The 19721-nt window shown below is 44.4% G+C and overlaps 2 protein-coding genes across 4 annotated transcripts in view; both read right to left on the minus strand.

Annotated features, from left to right (window-relative positions):
* Positions 1 to 1263: 1263 nt before the first annotated feature.
* Positions 1264 to 12476, minus strand: CTSK (cathepsin K). Its single transcript, XM_039841538.1, has 8 exons — positions 11119 to 12476; positions 9481 to 9604; positions 8921 to 9043; positions 8681 to 8836; positions 7712 to 7930; positions 4221 to 4386; positions 3851 to 3956; positions 1264 to 2010 (listed from the first exon to the last, which is right to left on the minus strand). The coding sequence occupies exons 2-8, from the start codon at positions 9601 to 9603 to the stop codon at positions 1911 to 1913; spliced, it is 993 nt and encodes a 330-aa protein (XP_039697472.1). The 5' UTR covers position 9604; positions 11119 to 12476; the 3' UTR covers positions 1264 to 1910.
* A 144-nt stretch (positions 12477 to 12620) lies between these two features.
* Positions 12621 to 19721, minus strand: part of ARNT (aryl hydrocarbon receptor nuclear translocator) — a 49588-nt gene continuing 42487 nt past the window's right edge. For all 3 annotated transcript variants that reach the window (XM_039841531.1, XM_039841530.1, XM_039841532.1), the window contains 8 exons: positions 18819 to 18929; positions 18582 to 18654; positions 18307 to 18430; positions 18014 to 18116; positions 17483 to 17630; positions 16109 to 16271; positions 15538 to 15707; positions 12621 to 14602 (listed from right to left, as the gene is read on the minus strand). In XM_039841531.1, coding sequence (XP_039697465.1) covers positions 14513 to 14602; positions 15538 to 15707; positions 16109 to 16271; positions 17483 to 17630; positions 18014 to 18116; positions 18307 to 18430; positions 18582 to 18654; positions 18819 to 18929 — 982 coding nt within the window. In that variant the 3' untranslated portion in view covers positions 12621 to 14512. The remainder of the gene's footprint in view (positions 14603 to 15537; positions 15708 to 16108; positions 16272 to 17482; positions 17631 to 18013; positions 18117 to 18306; positions 18431 to 18581; positions 18655 to 18818; positions 18930 to 19721) is intronic.

Consider the following 19721-nt stretch of genomic DNA (forward strand, 5'->3'; position numbering starts at 1 on the left):
TGAAACTCAACCAAAATGACTTGCAGATCGATAAATGTGCCCTCTCCTGCCCACACATTTGAATATGCTATTCTTTGGGTCTGGAATGCCTTTGCTCACCTCTCCATCCGCCAAACTCATCTTGAAAAAAGTTCAGGAGTCATTCTTCTGTGAAGTATCCTTCTTTGAAAGAATATGTACGATACCTCCTAAGTGTTGACTTTCCTCCAGTTTCTTGCATCTCCATCTTGTTCTTCATCTGTTATTTGCTCTTACACCAACTGCCAGAGGAGTACTGCTAAAATATAGATCTGCTCAAAAATATTTTATGCCTACTAAAGCCTGTGTGTCTAAAAAATTAAAGTATGAACTTCTTGGGACATGGGGGGCATTCAAGGCCCTCCGGGATTCACCTCCAACCTCCTTTTCTCACCTCAGCTCTACCAGGTGTGCCTTTGCACCCTATATTTGAGCCACCCCAAACCTCACCATTCACACACACGGTGAATGGTGTGTTCTCCCAGAACCTTCGGCCTCACGTGCCCTCCCTCCTCCCAGCCCGCTTCCCACCCCTCTCTTCTCTGCCCATTCAGGCCTTTCAAAGCTCTGTTCTCAATGAAGCCTCATCTAAAACCCCATGAAGAGTTAATGATTCACTCTTGAACTTGCAATAATTGGTATTTATTTCATTATGGTTGGTATTATTAGTTGTTTTATGTCTGTCACTAGTCTATAGCATTCTTGAAGTCAGGGCCGTGTCTCACTAATGTTTCATTCTCTTAAACTGCATAGCACCTGGTAACAAATATTCACGCACAAAAATAAATAATTTTTGCATAGAATGAAATTAAATAATGCCTGACACATGGTTAGCATTCAATAAATGTGAACTCTTCCTAGTGGTAATAGTGTTTTGTGGAAAATGGTAAAAGCAGCTGTCAGCTGCTTATTTATTAGCTGGCTAAATTTTGCTCGAATTAATACTGCTTGGAAACCATTATAAAGAGTTTCCATTTCCCCTTTTGTTAACAGCAAAAGTTTAGGTTCTAGAACTTCAGAGGGCCTTAAGATATTTTTCAAGACCGAGGTTTATGTGTCACTTAATCTGGTCCCTCCAAAATGGAATTAAATATTGAGGTCTCTTTATATCCATTTAATCCCTGAAATTTAGTACTGTTCTTAGTCCAGAGTGAGCACTTCATAAATGTTGGGTAAAGGAATGAATAAAGAAATGAATTAAGATGACTTGTTTGTGACAGTCTCTCCAAACAAACTATGAGCACATCAAGCATAAGGAATATGTTTTATTCACCTTTTTATCTCAGGGAACCTCACACAGTATCCAACACAAAATGAGTGGTTACTAAATAGCTATTTATTAAGTTATAGACAAGAGATAAATACTTGGTTTACTTAAAAAATGCAAAGAAGGAAAAAGAAAATACATTTCTTGTATCATGTTAACTTGTACCAAAAATGTATGAGTACATTTGTGAACTGGGGTACAAAACACAGACATTTCTACCTTGGGATATAGAAGACGTGAACTTGGAGACTGAGGACTCAGGTCACCTTAGTCTGTAGAGAGGTCAAAGCTAAGCAGGTTCCGTGAATTAGAACCTGGCCTCCAGCTATTTGCACAGCATCAGCCCCAGGTCAACGTGGCTGGGCAGGCTATGGTCACATCTCGTAGCCTAAGAATGCACACCAGTCAGTGAAATTCCTACTGCAGCCGCAATGGAAAATAAAGGCCTTGGCTGGAAAGAAGGAAAGTAGGAGGAGTGTCCCTTGAAGCACCAACGAATGGGGAGCCTGAATGACAACCTCCGTATTGCTACATCTGCTTCAAGAAAGGCACACGACTCCCTTCCAAAGCACACCGCTATGTTGCACCATCGAGGAAGGAATGCAAGAGGTAGGGCGGGCCGAGGTCACATCCGGGGGAAGCTGGCCAGGTTGGCGATGCCACAAGCGTTGTTCTTGTTCCGAGCCATGAGGACATAGCCTTTGTTTCCCCAGTTTTCTCCCCAGCTGTGGGACCAACCAAGAAAAATACTCAGTACCTTCAGTCACTTAGCCACTGAGTGCTATGCTCGGCACTGATGGTATACGAAAGTGAGCAAGGCAGTTTTACCTTTAAAGAGTTTATAAGGTCAAGAAAGAGAGAGAGGGCACAATGCTATGGTCCCCAAGCCAGGACAGACTGCTTCTGGTCAAGAGGATCGACAAAGACTTAAAGTGGGAGGTGCCATTTGAGCTGAGCCTGAAGGCTGGACAGAACATGGACCTGTGGGAAGGGGATGCCAGCGGAGGGGTGTGAAATGAGTGACAGAGGCGGGAAAGCACAGGACACGTGTGAAGATCATGTGGCTGGAAACAACGGGGTGCCTGACAGGGTGCGGTGAGGGATGTCTGGAAAGGCATCGGGTTAAGTCACTTTTACTGCCAGGCTAGAGTTTGACTCTGTGGCCCGTCACAGTGGAGCAGACACAGAAGGCCTCTGACTGGGAGTGACATGATCTGATTCGTGTTTTAGGAACCGTAATCTGGAAAACATGAGCCTAGAGCATAAGAAACAGGCAAGAAAGGCCGAAGCTGGGCTTGGTTCCAGAGTAAAACCTACCGGCGAGACGAATGAAGCTATGAGAACGGCTGGGATTGCTAAGGCAGCGGAGAGAACGGAAGACCGGAGGAAGACGCGTGCGCGGCGGGAGATTGGTCTATATTTCTTCCTAAATTGTTTTCATGAGTTTTCTGTCCTTTTTCCTCAAATAGCAAATTCTCCAGTTACCCAACACATTTTACGTAAGATCTCTACCCTGTCCCTGTTCCCTTCTCGCGGTTCTCCAGTGATCCTGATCCTGCCTGGGTGTGTCCCTGATTCCACCCAGCTCTCTTGGACGCACCTCTGCCCTCTGCACCTGATAAGAAAGGGCAGGGTGCGTGCGTGGGGCTGGGAGCCAAGAAAGGGAAAACATGGGACAGAAGCTGTGGCAGAAGGAACGCCGCCTTAGCGAAGAGCTCCGGTTCACCCTTAGTTGGGACTGTGATATAAAAAGTTGCTTTGAAGTAACTCCCAGTGTCACGGTCTATCCTGCCAGCCCTCCAGGTCACACCAGGGCCTTGGTCTGTGAACTCTCCAGAGTCTAGGACCCTTGTTCCTTGGAGGCCACCCAGGACAGAGAATTTAACCAGTACTGTTGTTGACCACTGAGGAGGGACAAGTGTAATTCTCCTAAATCTCCCCCCCAAAGTCACAAGGGAGCCGAGGAGCCCTGGAGTTTTATTTGTTCCCAATATTAGGGAAGGAGACACTTTTTTCTTGTTGCTGTTTACATCTACTTTCTGAAAGGCATTTTCCTCCACAGACTTCAAAATCTTCAGCCAGTTCTGATACACGTGTCTATCCTAAGTGCATCTAGAAGGGCAAAAACTGCATCAGGGGATATTAAGCCTTTCCATTGTCCCCTGCTGCTCACGGACAGACCAATGATGGAAACCTGCCTGAGAAATCGATCGCATCACAGAAAAAAGAAAGAAAAACAGATCTAGTTCCCAAGCTCCTGGTTCCTGGTGCTGCTTCGTGCTCTCGTTAGCTAGGTGTGCCTTTCTCAGGGGCTGTGAGACCACCGGGGGCAGACGTCCTGCTCCTTTGTGACTAAGCACCTGGCATACAGCAGCTGCCCAACACACTTTGGGTGCTGTTGTCCAGCCATCAAACGTTAGAATAGCCTCTGACTGGGGAGTTAGAACTGAAAAGTCGGAGACAACCTTCTCTTGATTTGAGAGAGAGAGGAATGCTGGGAAGTTGGAGTTGCAGTTGAGTGTCAAGAGGGTGCCTGGGGGACGCATGCAGTGTTCCTGTCGTTACCTGTTTTTAATTATCCAGTGCTTCCTTCCCTTCTGGATCCCGTATCCCACTGCCAAAACCGCATGGTTCAGATTATCGCTATTGCAGTTCTCGTCGTAATACACACCTAGGAGACAATCAATCAAGGTGAAACTTTCTGCAACCCAAGGGGTGTGCTGGGGTCTCCCACGCTAGCGGACCCTGTGTGGAATCCTGTCCCAGTCAGCAGCGCTGACGACAGGCGCTTCATGCTCTGGCAGCTGTTGGTTTCTCTCTGGCAGACAGTCTGACTGTGGAACTAAGTCCTAAAAACGCTCAGTGCCCTCGAGGAGCCACCGGCCTGTCATAAGAGCCGGGCGCTCGCGCCTCGCCGGCCGGAGCAGCTCCCTACCTTTCCTGTAAAACTGGAAGGAGGTCAGGCTTGCGTCGATGGCCACAGAGATGGGGCCCACTCGGGCCACCGCCCTCTTCAGGGCCTTCTCGTTCCCCTCAGGGATCTCTTTGTACCCTCTGCACTTAGCTGCCTTGCCCGTTGGGTTGTACATACAACTTTCATCCTGGAAAAAAAAGGTTGAAATAGGCAATGAGCTGCTGAGTGAGGACCTCTACCAATGTTTTGCGTGATGTCAATGAACTAACGGGCGGCCAACTGGGGTCTCTAGAGAGGGCCTGTTCTCGCCTCGCCATTTCAGACAACTGTAAAAAAGAATCTGAAAAGCGGATACCTTGCACCGTACACTAAAGTCAGTTCCAGGTGATTCTGAAACAAATGTGAAAGCAAACACTATAAAGAGAGAGAGAGAGAGAGAGAGAGAGAGAGAGAGAATACTTTCATTACCCCAATGTAGAGAAAGATTTCTGAGATAAGGTTTTTTTAAAAGCACAAATCATTTTCTGGCCCTGCCAGACGTGAGCCGGGAGAGCGGGGAGGCACCGGCTGCTGCGCGGAGGGGGCGCCACGGCCAGGCTGCGAGAGGACCAGCCCGTGCACACCTACCGGGGGGCCAGCGTGAGGCACAGCTTTGGATGGACCCCGTGCTCTTGCGAGAGACAGAAGTAAAATCACACAATCTGATGTGAAAAGAAATTAGTAAAGAACTTAGCAATTCAGTCTGTAAATTTCCAACACTGTATTTTGCAGGTCTAGTTAGCAATGACATGTTTCGCTGGCAAGCCACAATTACAGAATCTAATGGCCGCCAGTGTAAAGGTGGCATATTTTTTTGGTAATTCATTTTCCTATGGACCACCCCTTCAAAACCCTAAAGTTGCATCTATAATACATTATCTAAATATTAACAATAATTGCAGCATTTGACATGATAGTCTAAGATTACATGATATCCTGTCTTAATAATGTCTCAGGATTCCTTAGTTCTCCGTCATGCCATCCGAACCCTTGATGCCTCCTGGTGCCAAAGATTGCACAGATCTACAAGTAAAATAAACTATCTAGGGAGTGGATGCAGAGGGACATTATGCCATGATACTTTCAAGTCAGAGTAACCTACATTATGGCTGGAATGAACTTAAATCACCATATTATCTGGCTGCTAGCAGCCCTACATATGGATCTCTTCCTAGTTAAGTTTTATTTTTCTTTACCTCCCTCCATTCATTCACACGTCCATGTGAGAAGTTCTTTCGGTTTTGGACAATAACTGCTTTTAAAAACTGTAAAGTACATAGATGCAAGAGAACAATTGCCCAACATTCAGAATGTTAAAACTGAATCTATTCTAATTGTCATTTTAATTGATTATGAAATCAAAGTCATTCCACATTACTCTAAAGTGCTGAAGAAATCATCTGAGGGAGGAGAAGTCAAATGCTCCTTCTATTCCAAAATAGGGTTTTGAATATTACGTAATTTTCATTTTAATTATTCGGAGTCTGAGCTATTAGTTAAACTATCTCTCAACAAACTGGTTAATACAATACTGAATAAATTATGCAAACTGTCCATGGATGTGTGATCAACTGTTAGTTCTGATAGTATTTATTTTTCTTTAAAATAGCTCAGTTATACAAACTTAAATCGGGTGCCTGGATTAATCGATATGAAAAAATATATAAACATAAATTTGTTTTCTGTATATACTGTTGGGATTTAATTTTTTGATATCAAGTGATGACAAAAAGTTGTCAAAAGAGTATTTGACAATTTAAAAGAGAATATTTTGCCAAGTTCAGATTATCTCACTAATTGGCTGGGTGTATTCAGAATTAAAAAGCTAATCTGTTAGAGCAGCTTCAGTATGCTGCGTATTACAGTAGCAGCCCCAGAGTTCAAACATGGACTTGGGACCCAGCAGTTGTGAAAACTGTATGCGAGTTAAAGAAAATGTTTTCCAGCTACAAACTGCAACTTCTCTGCCTTGTATACTTGACAGCTAAAAAAACCATAACATGGAATGATAATGGGATGAAATTTACAAAGTACTGTTTTGATGTGGCCAGTGTCATGAGGAGGTGTTAAAATGACTTTCCTATATAGGTTGTTGAGTATCCAGTGAAATGGATACTCATTAGTTAATGTACTCATGTACATTAACGAGGATTTTATTGCAGCAGACGTCATTTCCGATGACTAAACATGAATAAATAACGTTCATTGCTATTGGAGTTTTTTAAAGGCACAAAGTGCAAAGGAAAAATTTAATAATTTTTCTACACTAAAATTAAACACTTTTCCAGATTGAAAAACATAAATAGTGTGAAAAGACAGACGCCAACCTACAACACACATAGTATTAGTATCCAAATATCTTTTAAAAATTCTTAAAAATCGGTAAGAAAGAGAAAACCTAATTTAAAATGGGCAAAAGATATAAACAGTCAATTTACTGAAGAAGAAATACAAATGGCCAGGTAAACGTACTAATGAAGATATGAATCAATGGAATTTCTTATACACTGCCCGTGGGAATATAAATTTTTCCAGATAGTTTAGTAAACAATCTGACATTATCTAGTAAAGTTGAAGACGCATGTACCCTATGACTCAGACATTTCTGTTCCAAGGTGTTATAGTCTAGTAAAGAAATTCTTGCACATGTGCATAGAAGACATGCCTGGCAATGTTTGCAGCAGAAAAACAGATCTAATAGATGAATCTTGGCTCTGCTAGTAACTATTGGTATGAATTTGAGTATACTGTTTTATCTCCTTAAGTGTCAATTTCCTCACTTATAAAGTGAAGATAAGTCAGTCTACCTTGCAGGGCTATTATGAGGATTAAATAGGAAATGCACAAGCACATGGCTTAGCACATCACAGCTGCCATCTTTATTACTCACACTTGCTATTCCTCCTTCAAAGGTTCCTGTTCCAAAGGCCCCATGTGACATTATCTGCTGACCCCAAGTATATGAAAAGCCCTCAGATCTTCTTTTGAGAAAGATCTCCTTCTCATTGCTAAAGGATCTTATAGGAAGAAGTGAGTTAATCTCTAAAATTACAAGTATGAGGCAACTTGTTTTTTCTCACATTTTATACAATTTGTTTAAATGCTCCCCAAACCCATGAGAACATACAAAACAAAGCTACATGATTCGTGAAATTAGCATGGTGGGTGTGGGGATTTGTGATGAGACTGGAAGAGCTGAGCAGAGGGTTACAGAGACCTACTCGGAGATCTACGGAATAACCAACCTGTCCTCCGTTTTCTCTCCAGTGCAGAGAAGCAGACAGTCTGTGCTAGGCTAAGTTCCCCAAATTCTCTCAGAGTGAGGGAATCTGGCCTTCTGTGGGTAATTATCCCATCAAGAAAGCAGGATAAGGTGACAGAAAACAAGATTTCTAGAATTGTTCCCAGTGCAAACTATCATGCTGGGGAGGAAGGAGCCGGCACAGAGCTGTGTAACGGTCGGGCAGTCTCACCTGTCCCACGTACGGGTAGGCGTCTTCGGAGTCGATGCCCCGGTTCTTCTGCACATACTGGAAGGCGTTGGTCATGTAGCCCCCTCCACAGCCATCGTTCTCAGACACACAGTCCACCAGGTTCTGGGGACTCAGGTTCAAGAGTTTGCCAGTTTTCTTCTTGAGCTGGCCCTCCAAGGCGCCCACCGAGCTGAAAGCCCAGCAGGAGCCACACTGACCCTGAGGGCAGAGCAGAGAAATTATCAGTCATCGCCCTTCACGCTTTGCTTTCCCCTACCTGCATGACGAAATGCCACCCATTTTATAAATCCCAGCACACGTGTCCCCTTTGCTATGAAGTCTTCCTGTTTCCCTTCATTTAATATTTGTTCCATTGTCCTAGGTTTACAAATTTCTGATACATAATAACCTCTCAAAAAGTGCTGTTATTAGTGTTTGTTCAGCTAGATTGATCTTCTTTCCCATTCTGTTTTTTAAGATTGAGGATTTCTTGAACACACAGTATGTCTTAGTCATCTTGAATCTCTACTACTAGCACTACACCTGGTAGATTCTGAAAACAAAAAAGTTTTTGAGGAATGAATGTTAAATCAGTTGTTCGTCTGGATGATACAATCAGCATTATTAAGGTTATGGGGAAAATAATATGCTCATGCCAGTAAGAATGTAAAAACGTCTTTGAAAAGGATTCTCTGTGACCTAGCAATTTTAATTTTAGGATTTATTTTGCATAAATATTTGTACACGTGCACAGGTGTGCTTACAGCAACACTGTAAAAAAGAAAAACCAGAAACAACCTAAATGTACAAAAATAGCAGATGAGTTAAATGGCGATGGAATAGGCTGTGCTCTCTCAGCCGGGAGAGAGGCACCTTAGTTCCTGGTGCCCTCCTGCCTAGGAGCAAAGCAGCAGCAGTAAGTGCAGCTGGTGCCAGCTCAGACAGCGTTCCCAGGAGACAGGAGGATACCTGGTTTTTGACAGGAGTAACATAGCCCTTCTTTCGATAATCAACGGAGTCCGGGGCTCTGCCCTCCCAATCCGGGATATAGAGGGTGTCATTACTGCGGGAGCGAGACGGGGGTACTTTGAGTCCAGTCATCTTCTGAACCACCTCTTCGCTGGTCTGGGACAAAAAAAGAAAGAGGCCAGGCATAAGCAGGAAACTAGGGCAAACAGCAGGTCGGCCAGGAGCTCAGGCTCAACTCACCATGTCTCCCAAGTGGTTCATGGCCAGTTCATACGTGTGGACACCAAGAGCAGCCTCAAGATTATGGATGGAAATATGCTTCAGGTTTTTTTCCCAAATTAAACGCCGAGAGGTTTCATCCACCTAAACAGAGCATAGTGAGCACCGGCAAAGGCTGTGCCCTGTGCACGGTTACATGTGTAATACTGCAGAGCTTTCTCAGGGTAAAGATGAAACTTACAGTCACAGAGAGTTTACAGTCTGCTTGGAGAAATTACCACAGGGTTACTAAGAGCACGCAAAGAGAAATTTATAAACAAATACAAGCGCTTTGGAGAGATGTCTAGAGGAGTTGCTAATGGATTAACAGCATTAATCTGAGAAGTCTTCCCAAAAGAAAACTGTAAGACAGTTACAAAGAAAGGACAGAATTTGATGGAGGGCCAGCCGTGAAGCAGGAATGAAGGCTCTGTGTTAACAGGGAGCAGGGCCCAGTGGGCCTGGACAGAAGGGAGTCTGGAAGCCAGCGCTGGCGGTCAGGTTCTGGCCCTCCCAGCACGCCCGCTCCAGGCCCCAGGCACCTTGCTGTCATACTGCTTCCCATAGCTCTTCTTCCACAGCTCCCACTGGGTGTCCAGGATCTCCTCAGGGTAAAGAGCAAAGCTCACCGCGGGCAGCAACAGTAGAACCTTGAGCCCCCACATCCTGGGGAAGGGGATAATTAGGGGACACTCTTCTATTTGCCAGGAAGTCCCTAGCCCGGCTTGGGAGAGGAAATACCTGGAGCCATATTTCCAGACAGGTGGTGCTTAACCCCTGGCAGCCAGACTCCTTTGAGAAGCTAATGCAATTTTGCAACCCACCACAACTCCTCTCGCCAGAAACATGCAGACACGTGCAACAGTTCTGGGGAGTTCGTGAACCTGAAGCACCCCTTCCTCTGGCCTGTGAGGCAGAGGAAAACTAGGCTTCATTAGGAAGGTAGAGCTGAGGGTGATTCGCGTACGATGAAATAGTGGGGGTTTGGAGGGGTTTGAGAGGGGTTCAGGTGGAGCACTGGTACATCTGGTTCTAAGTATTTTGACTTGGAGAGATTACACACACACACACACACACGCACACACTTGCACGGACAGCTGGAGACAGTCAGCATGGGCTCAGCACCTTTCTTCCTAAGGCCCCTAGCTGACTTGGAGATGGACAAGGCAGGGCGGGCTGAGGGCGGTTGGAGAACACACGAAGGAGAGATCTCCAGCTAGGTTTTGCTTCTGGATCCTTCCTTCGAGGCACTCTTCTCTTCCATGCCTAGATTCTTAGCTTTCCAGATCTTGCCAAGAGTGTGACACAAAGGGAAAAGTTGGCAGTATTTCCTATTCTCTGACTGTGCAAGAACAGACTTAAGGTCTCCTCGGGCTTCTTAGCGCGGCCTCCTTTCTCTTCCAGCTCCCTCCTGGGGCAGGAAGCTGTCCTAATCTCAACCAGCTGCTGTGGGCAGGAAGGTTTTATTTTTCTGACATCAAAAACCACTGTGACTGCCTCACAGGACAAAAAGCCTCAGATCCAGTTTGTTAACAGAATATAAGACAGAAAAGCAAAGTCTTGTGATCATTAAATACACTGCTTCTTAGAAGTCCAGGCTAGCCTCACTCACTTCTTGCAGTGGCTTAATTGTGTGTCCTCCATTTTAAGAACAATTTATAGTCTGCAGCAAGTCACACAACTTGTGTAATTTTTGTACAGTCCATTTTTGTGTACTCTGCAAAATATCCGGCAGGAAGGATAATACATGAGAGCGAAAGTCAGTTTCTAGCTGGATCACATACAGTAAATCTATTATCTGTAGTGTTAAGGGCTTGGAGCTGTCTCAAAGACCAAGAGCACTGAGCCACCACCTCCCTGCACCACTCCCCCTGCCAGCTATACATTAACCCTTTTGGTACCTTTGGCCAAATCAGAACTCCCCCGCAGGCCACTCGCTGAGGGATGGGTAAAGGATTCCCTATACCCTTTGCCTTCACTAATACCAACTACGCTAGGCGAACATTCAAATCATGACGGCATACTACAGATTTCCAGGCAGATTTTATTTGGCCAGGAAATGACCTCAGAAGGGCATCTTTTCCACCCACACAGCCTGCAGTCACTGCATCTTTAACACTTCGAAAATGTAGAACTGGCAGGAATGAGAAGCTAAGGATCTATGAAGCTGAAAATGTTACCTGCTGATGGGGATCTGTTCTCTGGGCCGGGTTCCGCAGGGATGTGTGGATAATGTGGGCAGATGACTAGGAAGGCTGGATTTATCCCATCAGAATTGCGGAAGTCAGCTCCAGCTGTCGGCTGGAAAATTTGAATAGAGGAAGGAGGCGGGGATAGAAATGCAAAGAAGGGCACTGGGGAGGAGGGGAGGCAGCAGAGCTGACTGCTTCTGCAGGCCTGTGGAGCGTGCACGCCAGGGTGAACTGCTGGCTATTTGGTTTCCACTCTCTGAAGGGCAGACAGAAAAATGAGGCCTCAAGACATATTGCTTAAGTCGGGGCCTACCTTCTCTTTGGTAAATAAAGGGACACAGCCCTGGTCTCCCCCATCCTTCCTTAGCATTAACTATTTTGGGGGATTACATCTTTTCTGACTTTTTCCCATTACCCGTCTCCTCTCCAACTCTGAAACTTGTTTTCACATTTCTGTCAGATGATGGCATCAAAGATGACGGAATAAACAGAAAAGGCTAGAAAATGGGTATGTTGGGGAAATCATAGGTTCCAAAATCATTTGCATTTTATAAGCTTGTTGGCTAAAAGTTGTCACTGGTTCTACGCAGAGGAAAAGCTCTCCCAGCCTGACAGGATTTTGCTGAGGAAGGAGAGCCCAGAAAGTCAGATGAAATCAGTTCTAAAAGTAACGAGAAACAGCATTCTCAGTAATTTATGACAGCACATGAATCAAGGCCATAAGCACTGACAAACTCACATGTGACTCGTCATTAAAACTCTTAGATGTTGGGATGCCTGATGAACATTATCTGTCTCAATTACTAAAGTCCCCAATTCAGGTCGTCACATGAGCTCCTCCACGTGGTTCCGCCAACATCTAGGCATGTGACAGATCATGAGAGTCTAGTTCAGTCCCTAAACCACATTCCCAAACTCCGTTTTCTTCATAAACGGATGTGGGGGGAAGAGGAAAAGAGGGTCCTTGGAACAGGAAGGATAACACATGAGATCGAGACTCGGTTTCTAGCTGGATCACAGACACAGACCCTCAAGATCACAGGTTTATGCCTGTGGGTTTTAAGATTTGCTAATGAACTACATGCTCCTACAGGGTAACCAGGTCCAGACCTGGAGAGTTTAAACATCGCCATTCCTCACTGCTGTTCATCGAGGAGGACATCCTGGAGGAAGGAATCCAGATGTGCCCTCCTGGTCTCAAGTCCCAATTCTTCCCCTCTCCTGAGGACTTGAGCCCATACCCCTCCCCCCATGCCACGGTCAGATGTCCCTGCTGATTTTACTCAGAATGAGTCAGGATCAAGAGGACAACCAAGGAATGCTGAGTGATCAGAGCCCTATGATTTCTGATTCCTGACATTACAGACACGCTGTGCTTTATGTTTGTATATTTGGAGCTCAAGCTATGGATTCAACCAGTTGTGGGTGTTTGTTGTTTATGAGGGGAAAGGAATAATTAAGCCGCAATCAAGATGACACAACACAAAGCGTACAAAAGGAAAAAATATTTTGTTTTAAAATACTTGCTACATGTCATTATTTTTGCCAGTGTAAGGCTCAGCACAGATGCCAGCAGTACAATGGCCAACAAGAAAAAAACAAAACAGTCAAAATAAAACCCTGAAGGAAAAGCAGAAACGAAATCCCCAGAGCAACTTCTCCCTCCCTCTCCCTCCCCAAAAGCCATATAATAACTGTACAATATTATAGTCCTGATCACATTTAAAAACAGGCAATTATTAAAAAACAAGGATTTCATTGGAAACTCAACTTTTTGGTTTCTTAAACTGTGATATAAATATATACGTATACTGCATGTGTGCACATAGAATAAAAAAATACACTGTCTCCTTTTCCACTCCATCACCTGGCACCAGACTGGAGACGAGAGGGAGGGAAGCCTCATAATGACATTCTCTCAGCCTCTCCAAGGCCATCTGTGCCCCTCATCCCCTATGGCTACGTTTAGTATGTCTCCTCCTTATTCAGTCTTGCACTTCCGATACTGGCCTGCACCAATTAATAGAGCACTGCACACGGCTGTTACCTGAGGAAGGTGAAGAGCGACATCAGTGACCTGTGCTCACACTCATATGGCTGCAGTTAATGACTGAGCAGCCCTGTTGGGGTGAGTCCAGGCCCCCTCTGTCATGTGGGTTTCTTACACTTGCACTATAAAGCAAAATGCAATCCCAAGACTGGAGAGGGAACGAAGAGGAAAGAACTCCAGGCCCAGAAGAGACCTACAGCTCAATTTCTTGCCAGACTGGACACTGAGAGAATGGGATGGAAGAGGTTACTCTGCACGAAGGCTTGGTATTTGGTTTAAACTCCAGCAGTAAGGGTTCGCGCTGGGACTGCTAATCCAAGAAGTTGAGTTTCCACGCAGAAATAACCTCCAGAGCACACACACGTGTGATTCTGACAGAAAAATGCAGCATTATCCTTATGGCCAAGTAGGGGGTTTCTGAAAGTGTTTATCTTGCCAGCCTGTTTCTGTAATGTCTTCCATGTAAGGTGAGAGCACCAAAAGCAGGAATGACCCAGCTTCATCTCTAAGTGTGTCTGATGAGAGACCACCTACATCAACAGAAGACTTTATGTGTCCGCTTACGACTGCATACTGGCTGGGCACAGACGTAAGTGCAGCAAAGACATTTATTTAAACACTCTTTGGCTGCAATACTAAGTGAAAAATACCTGGAAGATTTAACTCCTTAGGACTCTGAAAAACAGAGAAAGACGAAGATAACATCTGAGACAAATTTTGCATAACTCCCTAGTAGGGAGAAACACAGAAACGCACATGTGTGTACACACACACACACACACACACACACACACACACACACTCTCTCTCTCTCACTCTCTCACTTCCTCACCCATGTTTCTTTCTAGAGGAACTGCTCACAGGCAGCAGAAGGAGCATTTGCTCACTTCCTAAAGCCCCATGTACCCTTACCACGTTCCATGGTCCTCAGTCTGAGGACATTTCTCCTCTCCCCTACCTAATTCAGACTTTCTTTCCAAAACAGAAGCCATGGGATCCGAGGCAGAGGACGTCAGGTTCCTCTGCTCTGTGGACTTAGCGCAAGTTGTCTCTGCCCAAGTTTCTGGTCAGGAGACATAGGAAAGGCAGTCTTAACCTCACCCAGCTTCAGTTTTGCAAAGGGTCCCCAAAGTCTTGAGGACTCACTCCATCTCATCTATAAATTATCTCAGAAGGGCAGGAGGGCAAGGGAAAGGCCAGAAGTGAAAGGGGGTACACATTAGGGGTGAGGGAAGGGCAGGGAGAGGAACTTTTATTGTTTACAAAAAGATTTGCTTTTTAAAAACAAATGTTGATTTTTCTCCCCCACCCCTTGTCCTCACCCCAATAGTTCTATTCTGAAAAAGAGGGGAACATAGTCAGGTCGGGAAACTCTTCACTGCTGTAGCTGCTGCTCTGCTCCCCCAGCATGGACAGCATCTCCTAACAGGAGAGAAACAAGTCTGGGTCACACATCTCTGTTCCTTCCCTTTAGCGAGCTCCCCCCGCAACGCTCCCTGAACCATCACCGGTCCCAGAGTTCCTGCTGTGCTAGCTCTAGCCCTCCTTACTCCCAGCATGATGCCTTTAGATCAGGGGTCCCCAGCCCCCTGGCTGTGGACCGGTACCGGCCCGTTAAGAACTGGGCTGCACAGCAGGAGGTGAGCGGCAGGGAAGCGAGCGAAGCTCCACCTGTATCTGCAGCCGCTCCCCAGCGCCAGCATCACTGCCTCAGCTCCGCCTCAGATCATCAGGCATTAGATTCTCACAGAGGGACCAATCCTTGGCACCACAGAAGGTGGAAACCGCTGCTTTTGATGGCAACGTTTTTCCTAGTCCTTCCTCTGTCTCCCTCCTCCAGTTCCACATTTTCCTTCCTTTCTAGTCCTCAGTATTTTCAAAGGGAGAAAAATTTGCTTGCCACATTTCATATAACCCCCTATAGGAAGAGATGGAGTATCTCTTATCCTCGTTGGTTTTCCACCCAAAAGGAAATCAGCAGCTTTCTTTCAACCTGTGTCTTAAACTAGCCTTTCCTGTGTGCTGCCTGAGACGACTCCAGGACGTATGTGAATGGCCCTTTATCACTATCATCAGCATGTATACACCCGGGCTAGGAAGGAGGAATGTGATTCTCTTTGAATGGGCTAAAACTATTGTCTTTGACATTGTTGCACAGCGCTTCAGGTAATTTAACTGGTCTCATCAGAGGCTATGCATCACACTAAGTTCACGATCTTTCCAAGTAATGACATTTAGCCCCACACGTCTGCACACGGTCTCCCCCTACGCCCCCAATCGCACCCTATCCACACCTGCTCCTCTCTCCGTCCCTCCCCGACCCTTTCTGATTTCCTGAAGTCTTTTCACCCTCTCACCTGGAAGACCTCAGGCTGGCCAGGTTGCTGTGCTGATGGCTGTTGAACATGTTGCTCATTGGAGCTTGAACGATGATGAGGCTGCGGGCCCTGCCACTGTGGCCAGACTCCCACCCCCTCTGCTGTCCGCGTCTGGAACTGTCCTGTGGTCTGCCCGGCCTGCTCAGGAGCTGGCGTGGAAGATACAATGTCAAGCCACCAACTCCAGTGCAGAGGAAACAAGTCACTAATTCCACCTAGAAACTTTCTTCTCTCTTCCAATCAATGCCTCTTCTACTTCAAAACCCAACCCAAATCAATGTTTCTTCTCTAGGTAGTCTTTCCAAAGAGTCCTCTGCTCGTTTTAAATTTGCATATTATTAAATGTATACCTTACATGCCTTTTGTTTTATGTGCAAAAGTCTTTTCCATGTATCGGACAGGTTTTAAATTCCACATGGACTATCACCTTGCACTTCCCCAACATTAGCTCGTGCACCCAGGACACAAGCAAACTAGTTTAATAAACTACCAAATCCTTTCTCTTTAGTGGTACGATTTTCCGGGTGCCCTCCTTCTAGACCGAACTCACCAAAGCTGGATCCCCGACTGGTGAGACTAGGGTATGCAGCGGCACCAGGGGACGCAGTGGAAGCACCGGGAAGGGACATGGGGCTGAAGGACGATGGCGTCTGAAAGTTGCCCACACCGAACTGGGAAGAACGGGTCTTGGCTGTGGCTTGGGTGGCCACTTGCTGGAAGGGAGAAAGGGACAGAACACTGACACTACTGCGCACGACACTTCTGTGGGATCGACCCTCTCTGTCAATCCCTGGTTCTTCTGAGCCAAGCTCATCTCATTGTTTATTTCCTACTATGTACTCCTTCCAATGAACTCCCAGTCTCTCTTGACACTATTTTTAGGCAGTTGTGAAAAAGTGCGAAAAGCAAAGAACTATGGGATTAATAAAAGTATACATTTAGAATTGTGATAAATAAAAATGGTTTAAATGAAAGCATTTAATAAATTGTAAAGTTATATAAAAACTGGAGGCATTAATAACAGTATAATACTATACATAAAGAAAAAACATTTTGCATCATTTTATTATTCAGTCTGTATCGCATTTATCTGTTCCTAATGATATCTTTTTCTGGGTAACTGAACATTTTTCTCACCATAATAGTAATGCATATGCATTGTAGAGAATTTTAACAGTGAAGGAAAATAAAAAAATAATTGTTCATAATTCTACCACCAAAGACCCACGGTTAACATTTTGGGATAAGTTCTCCAGTTTATTTTCCGGTGCATTTTTTATACAATTAAAATCATACTGCATATAACAATTTTGAAGCCTACTTTTAGTTTTGGCTTTTTTATTTAAAATATTAGTATTTAACTACTTACATTTATACTACTATTATATATTATGATATATAACACATATTATATATACTGTTATGTGTGTTATATGTCTATTATATATTATCAATGTATGTAAATATACAAAAGAATATTAGCTTTAGGCTTAACATATATAGACACATAAATGTTATATAAAGACTTTTCAACACATATATTTCTTTTGTAAACAGACATCACTGTGTATAAATTTGTAACTAATTCTCTGCTTTGTTCCTCTACTTTGTAGTCCTAACCAAAGTGGAAACTTCTTAGAATTTACTTCAAAACCAATCCGAAAATCAAACCTATTCCAGATGTTCTGTGTGAGTGATTCTGATTTAAAGTGGATATGTGAAAACCATAGACGACTCTGAGATTTTTGGATTGTATATGGTTTTTAATGATCTAGTTGCTCCCAACAAAGATAAAAATTGGAAGGTAGGTAGTAGGGGTTGCGGAGAAAGTGTCTAAGATTAACAATAACTTTATAGATGGAAAATAGCCCAACCAACCAAACAAGAAACAATACACAGACGATAAAGAGAGGGGCAGCTTTACCTGGGCAGAGAAGCCTGGGCGAGTGCTAGGGGTCCACGCTGGGGCTGCTCCCTGGGTGGGGTTGGAGTGGCGGGAAATCTGGGCCAACATCTGCCCTGCAGAAGCTGATGGCTGCACGATGGTTACAGGAGGGGCCAGACCACTATTTCTAGGAGTGAAAAAATAGTAAGGTAACGGATTAAAAGGGTGAGTTTACCATAGAATCTAGGAGTCACAAGACAATCTAGTGCTATCCTTGGATTCCCTTGACTTCCCTGGGGTTAAGGAAAACTTGGTAACAGAATTTAGAAAACACGAGAAAGACTGACAGTCGCACACTGATCAGGACACACGGAGATGGAACCTAGAACATGGCAATAGGACAGGTGCAAAGAAATAGGAGGAAGGAAAGCAGCTTGCCTTGTCCTAGGCCCTGCAAGTTCCAGTGCTTTGTCTGAAATAGCCAGAGAAAGCTCGCGAAGAATAAAACCTGGATTCAGCAAGCGAATCCCTGAGTAGCCCTGTAAAGCAGCACACACATATGGGGCTCACCTGAAATTCTCGGCCGGCCGGGGGGTAGGAGGGAATGTGCTGCCCTGGGAGAATAGCTGTTGGGTGGCGGGGACAGTGCTGGAGGAGATGCCTTTACTCTGATCTGTGGACCAAAAGGAGTGGGGGGAGGGCCAGTCAAGGGGCTGTAGTGTATCAGTTCAGCAAGTTCCTATTTACTCAGGAGGTGTTATGATTAAGTGGAAATATGTTGGAAGACTACTGACTGGTCTGCAGCAGACCTATCAGCAAGTGATCAGAATGAGAATTTAAAGGCAAATGAGGAAGAAATATACCTGCATTGATGTTGGAGTAGATTTCTGAAAATCTTGGATCTCCATCTTGGGCAAAGAGACCATCTGACTTCTCAAGGGGCTTGCTGTGTTCTGGCCCTGCGGCTGTCACAGGCTGAACAGAAACCTGTGGAATACAGTGATAAAAATAACCATGGAAGGTTTAACATGACAATTCAATAACCCTAAAATTCATTTACAATACAGATATACGCTAACTGGTACCGGGGGACATTTCTTAAGGAAATGCTCACCGTCCTCTTCAAAAGCACACTAACCTGGGAATGATTGTAGCTGGCCAGTCCATCTCTTCCTGGTACCACATCCAATTCCGTTTGCTGTGGCTGCTGCCTATATGTTAAAGATCAGTGAGGAGATAAACAGGAAAAAAGATTTTTAAAAAGAATCTAGGGAAAGGGCTTAAAAAATAAACAAAAAAAAAAAAACTGGGACTGCAGACAGCCACACCCTGGGTTAGTCACTGCTCAATAAACGATTATTCCACTATTTCTCACCTGGGTGCCAGCTGCCCTGTGCCCATCTCCAGGGGTAAATTAGCTGTGGGACCCAGCTGTGGCCTCTGGATTGTGCTGGATAGTGTAGGCCGTGGTTCCTGGCTGGAGTTCCTGGAAAAATGGAGAGTAGATGACACAGAGAGGGGAAAAATGTATCAAATTCTCTTTGCACATAAAGGTCTGTATATTCACCTGTAGCTGGGGCAATCACAATAAATTACCCCTTCAAGTCCAATCCTAAGGGTAACCTTAGGATTGAACAAATAATCCACACTGTGGACAACATGGTACAAAGAGAAACGATTCCTATGGCACAGGGGTTCATCCTGTTGGGGTTCTAACTCCTCCCAGGTATTCAACACCTGGTTGTTGTGGACGTGTATGTAACTATGTGTGTATAGCCATATACTGTGTTTTAAAAAAGGGTAAGTAAAAAAACTGAAAGTACATACACTGAAATATTAAAAAAGACTATTTCCGGATAGTGTGAATTTTTTTCTCTTCTCTTATAGCTTTCAATACTTTCCAAATTTTCTACAAAGAATATTTATTTTAAAACATTAGTAATTAATTGTGTTGAGGAAAACTCTATGCAACAATGAGGAAAGCCATTATTTCCAGAAACAAGTTCTTAAAAAGACTTTAAAAACTTCAAACAAAATGGAAACACAAAACAATAGCTGTTCTGTAATATAAAGATACAAAAAAAAAAACCCCCACACACAACTCTACAAAGATTGTGACCATATACCTGAGTCCTAAGTTAACAAAAATTTCTAAAATTCAATCCACTGTTATACCTAGTTAATTAGCAGAGAATTAAACTTTACAAGCCCTAAAAATTGAATTGGAGGATACACACTCAATGTTATTACCAGTTACTTGCTAATTATTTATAAACGG

The sequence above is a fragment of the Pteropus medius genome, unplaced genomic scaffold (genome assembly GCF_902729225.1).
Source record: "Pteropus medius unplaced genomic scaffold, Ma_sr-lr_union100, whole genome shotgun sequence".
Taxonomy (NCBI): Eukaryota; Metazoa; Chordata; class Mammalia; order Chiroptera; family Pteropodidae; genus Pteropus; species Pteropus medius.

Bases quoted from the DNA above. Each gene is read 5' to 3' on its own strand.
- CTSK (XM_039841538.1), bottom strand. From the start codon at position 9,603: ATGTGGGGGCTCAAGGTTCTACTGTTGCTGCCCGCGGTGAGCTTTGCT. The intron at 8,837-8,920 runs GTGAGTTGAGCC...TTTTTGTCCCAG, and splicing joins TGAACCACTTGGGAGACATG to ACCAGCGAAGAGGTGGTTCA. The intron at 7,931-8,680 runs GTATCCTCCTGT...CTCTGCCCTCAG, and splicing joins TTACTCCTGTCAAAAACCAG to GGTCAGTGTGGCTCCTGCTG.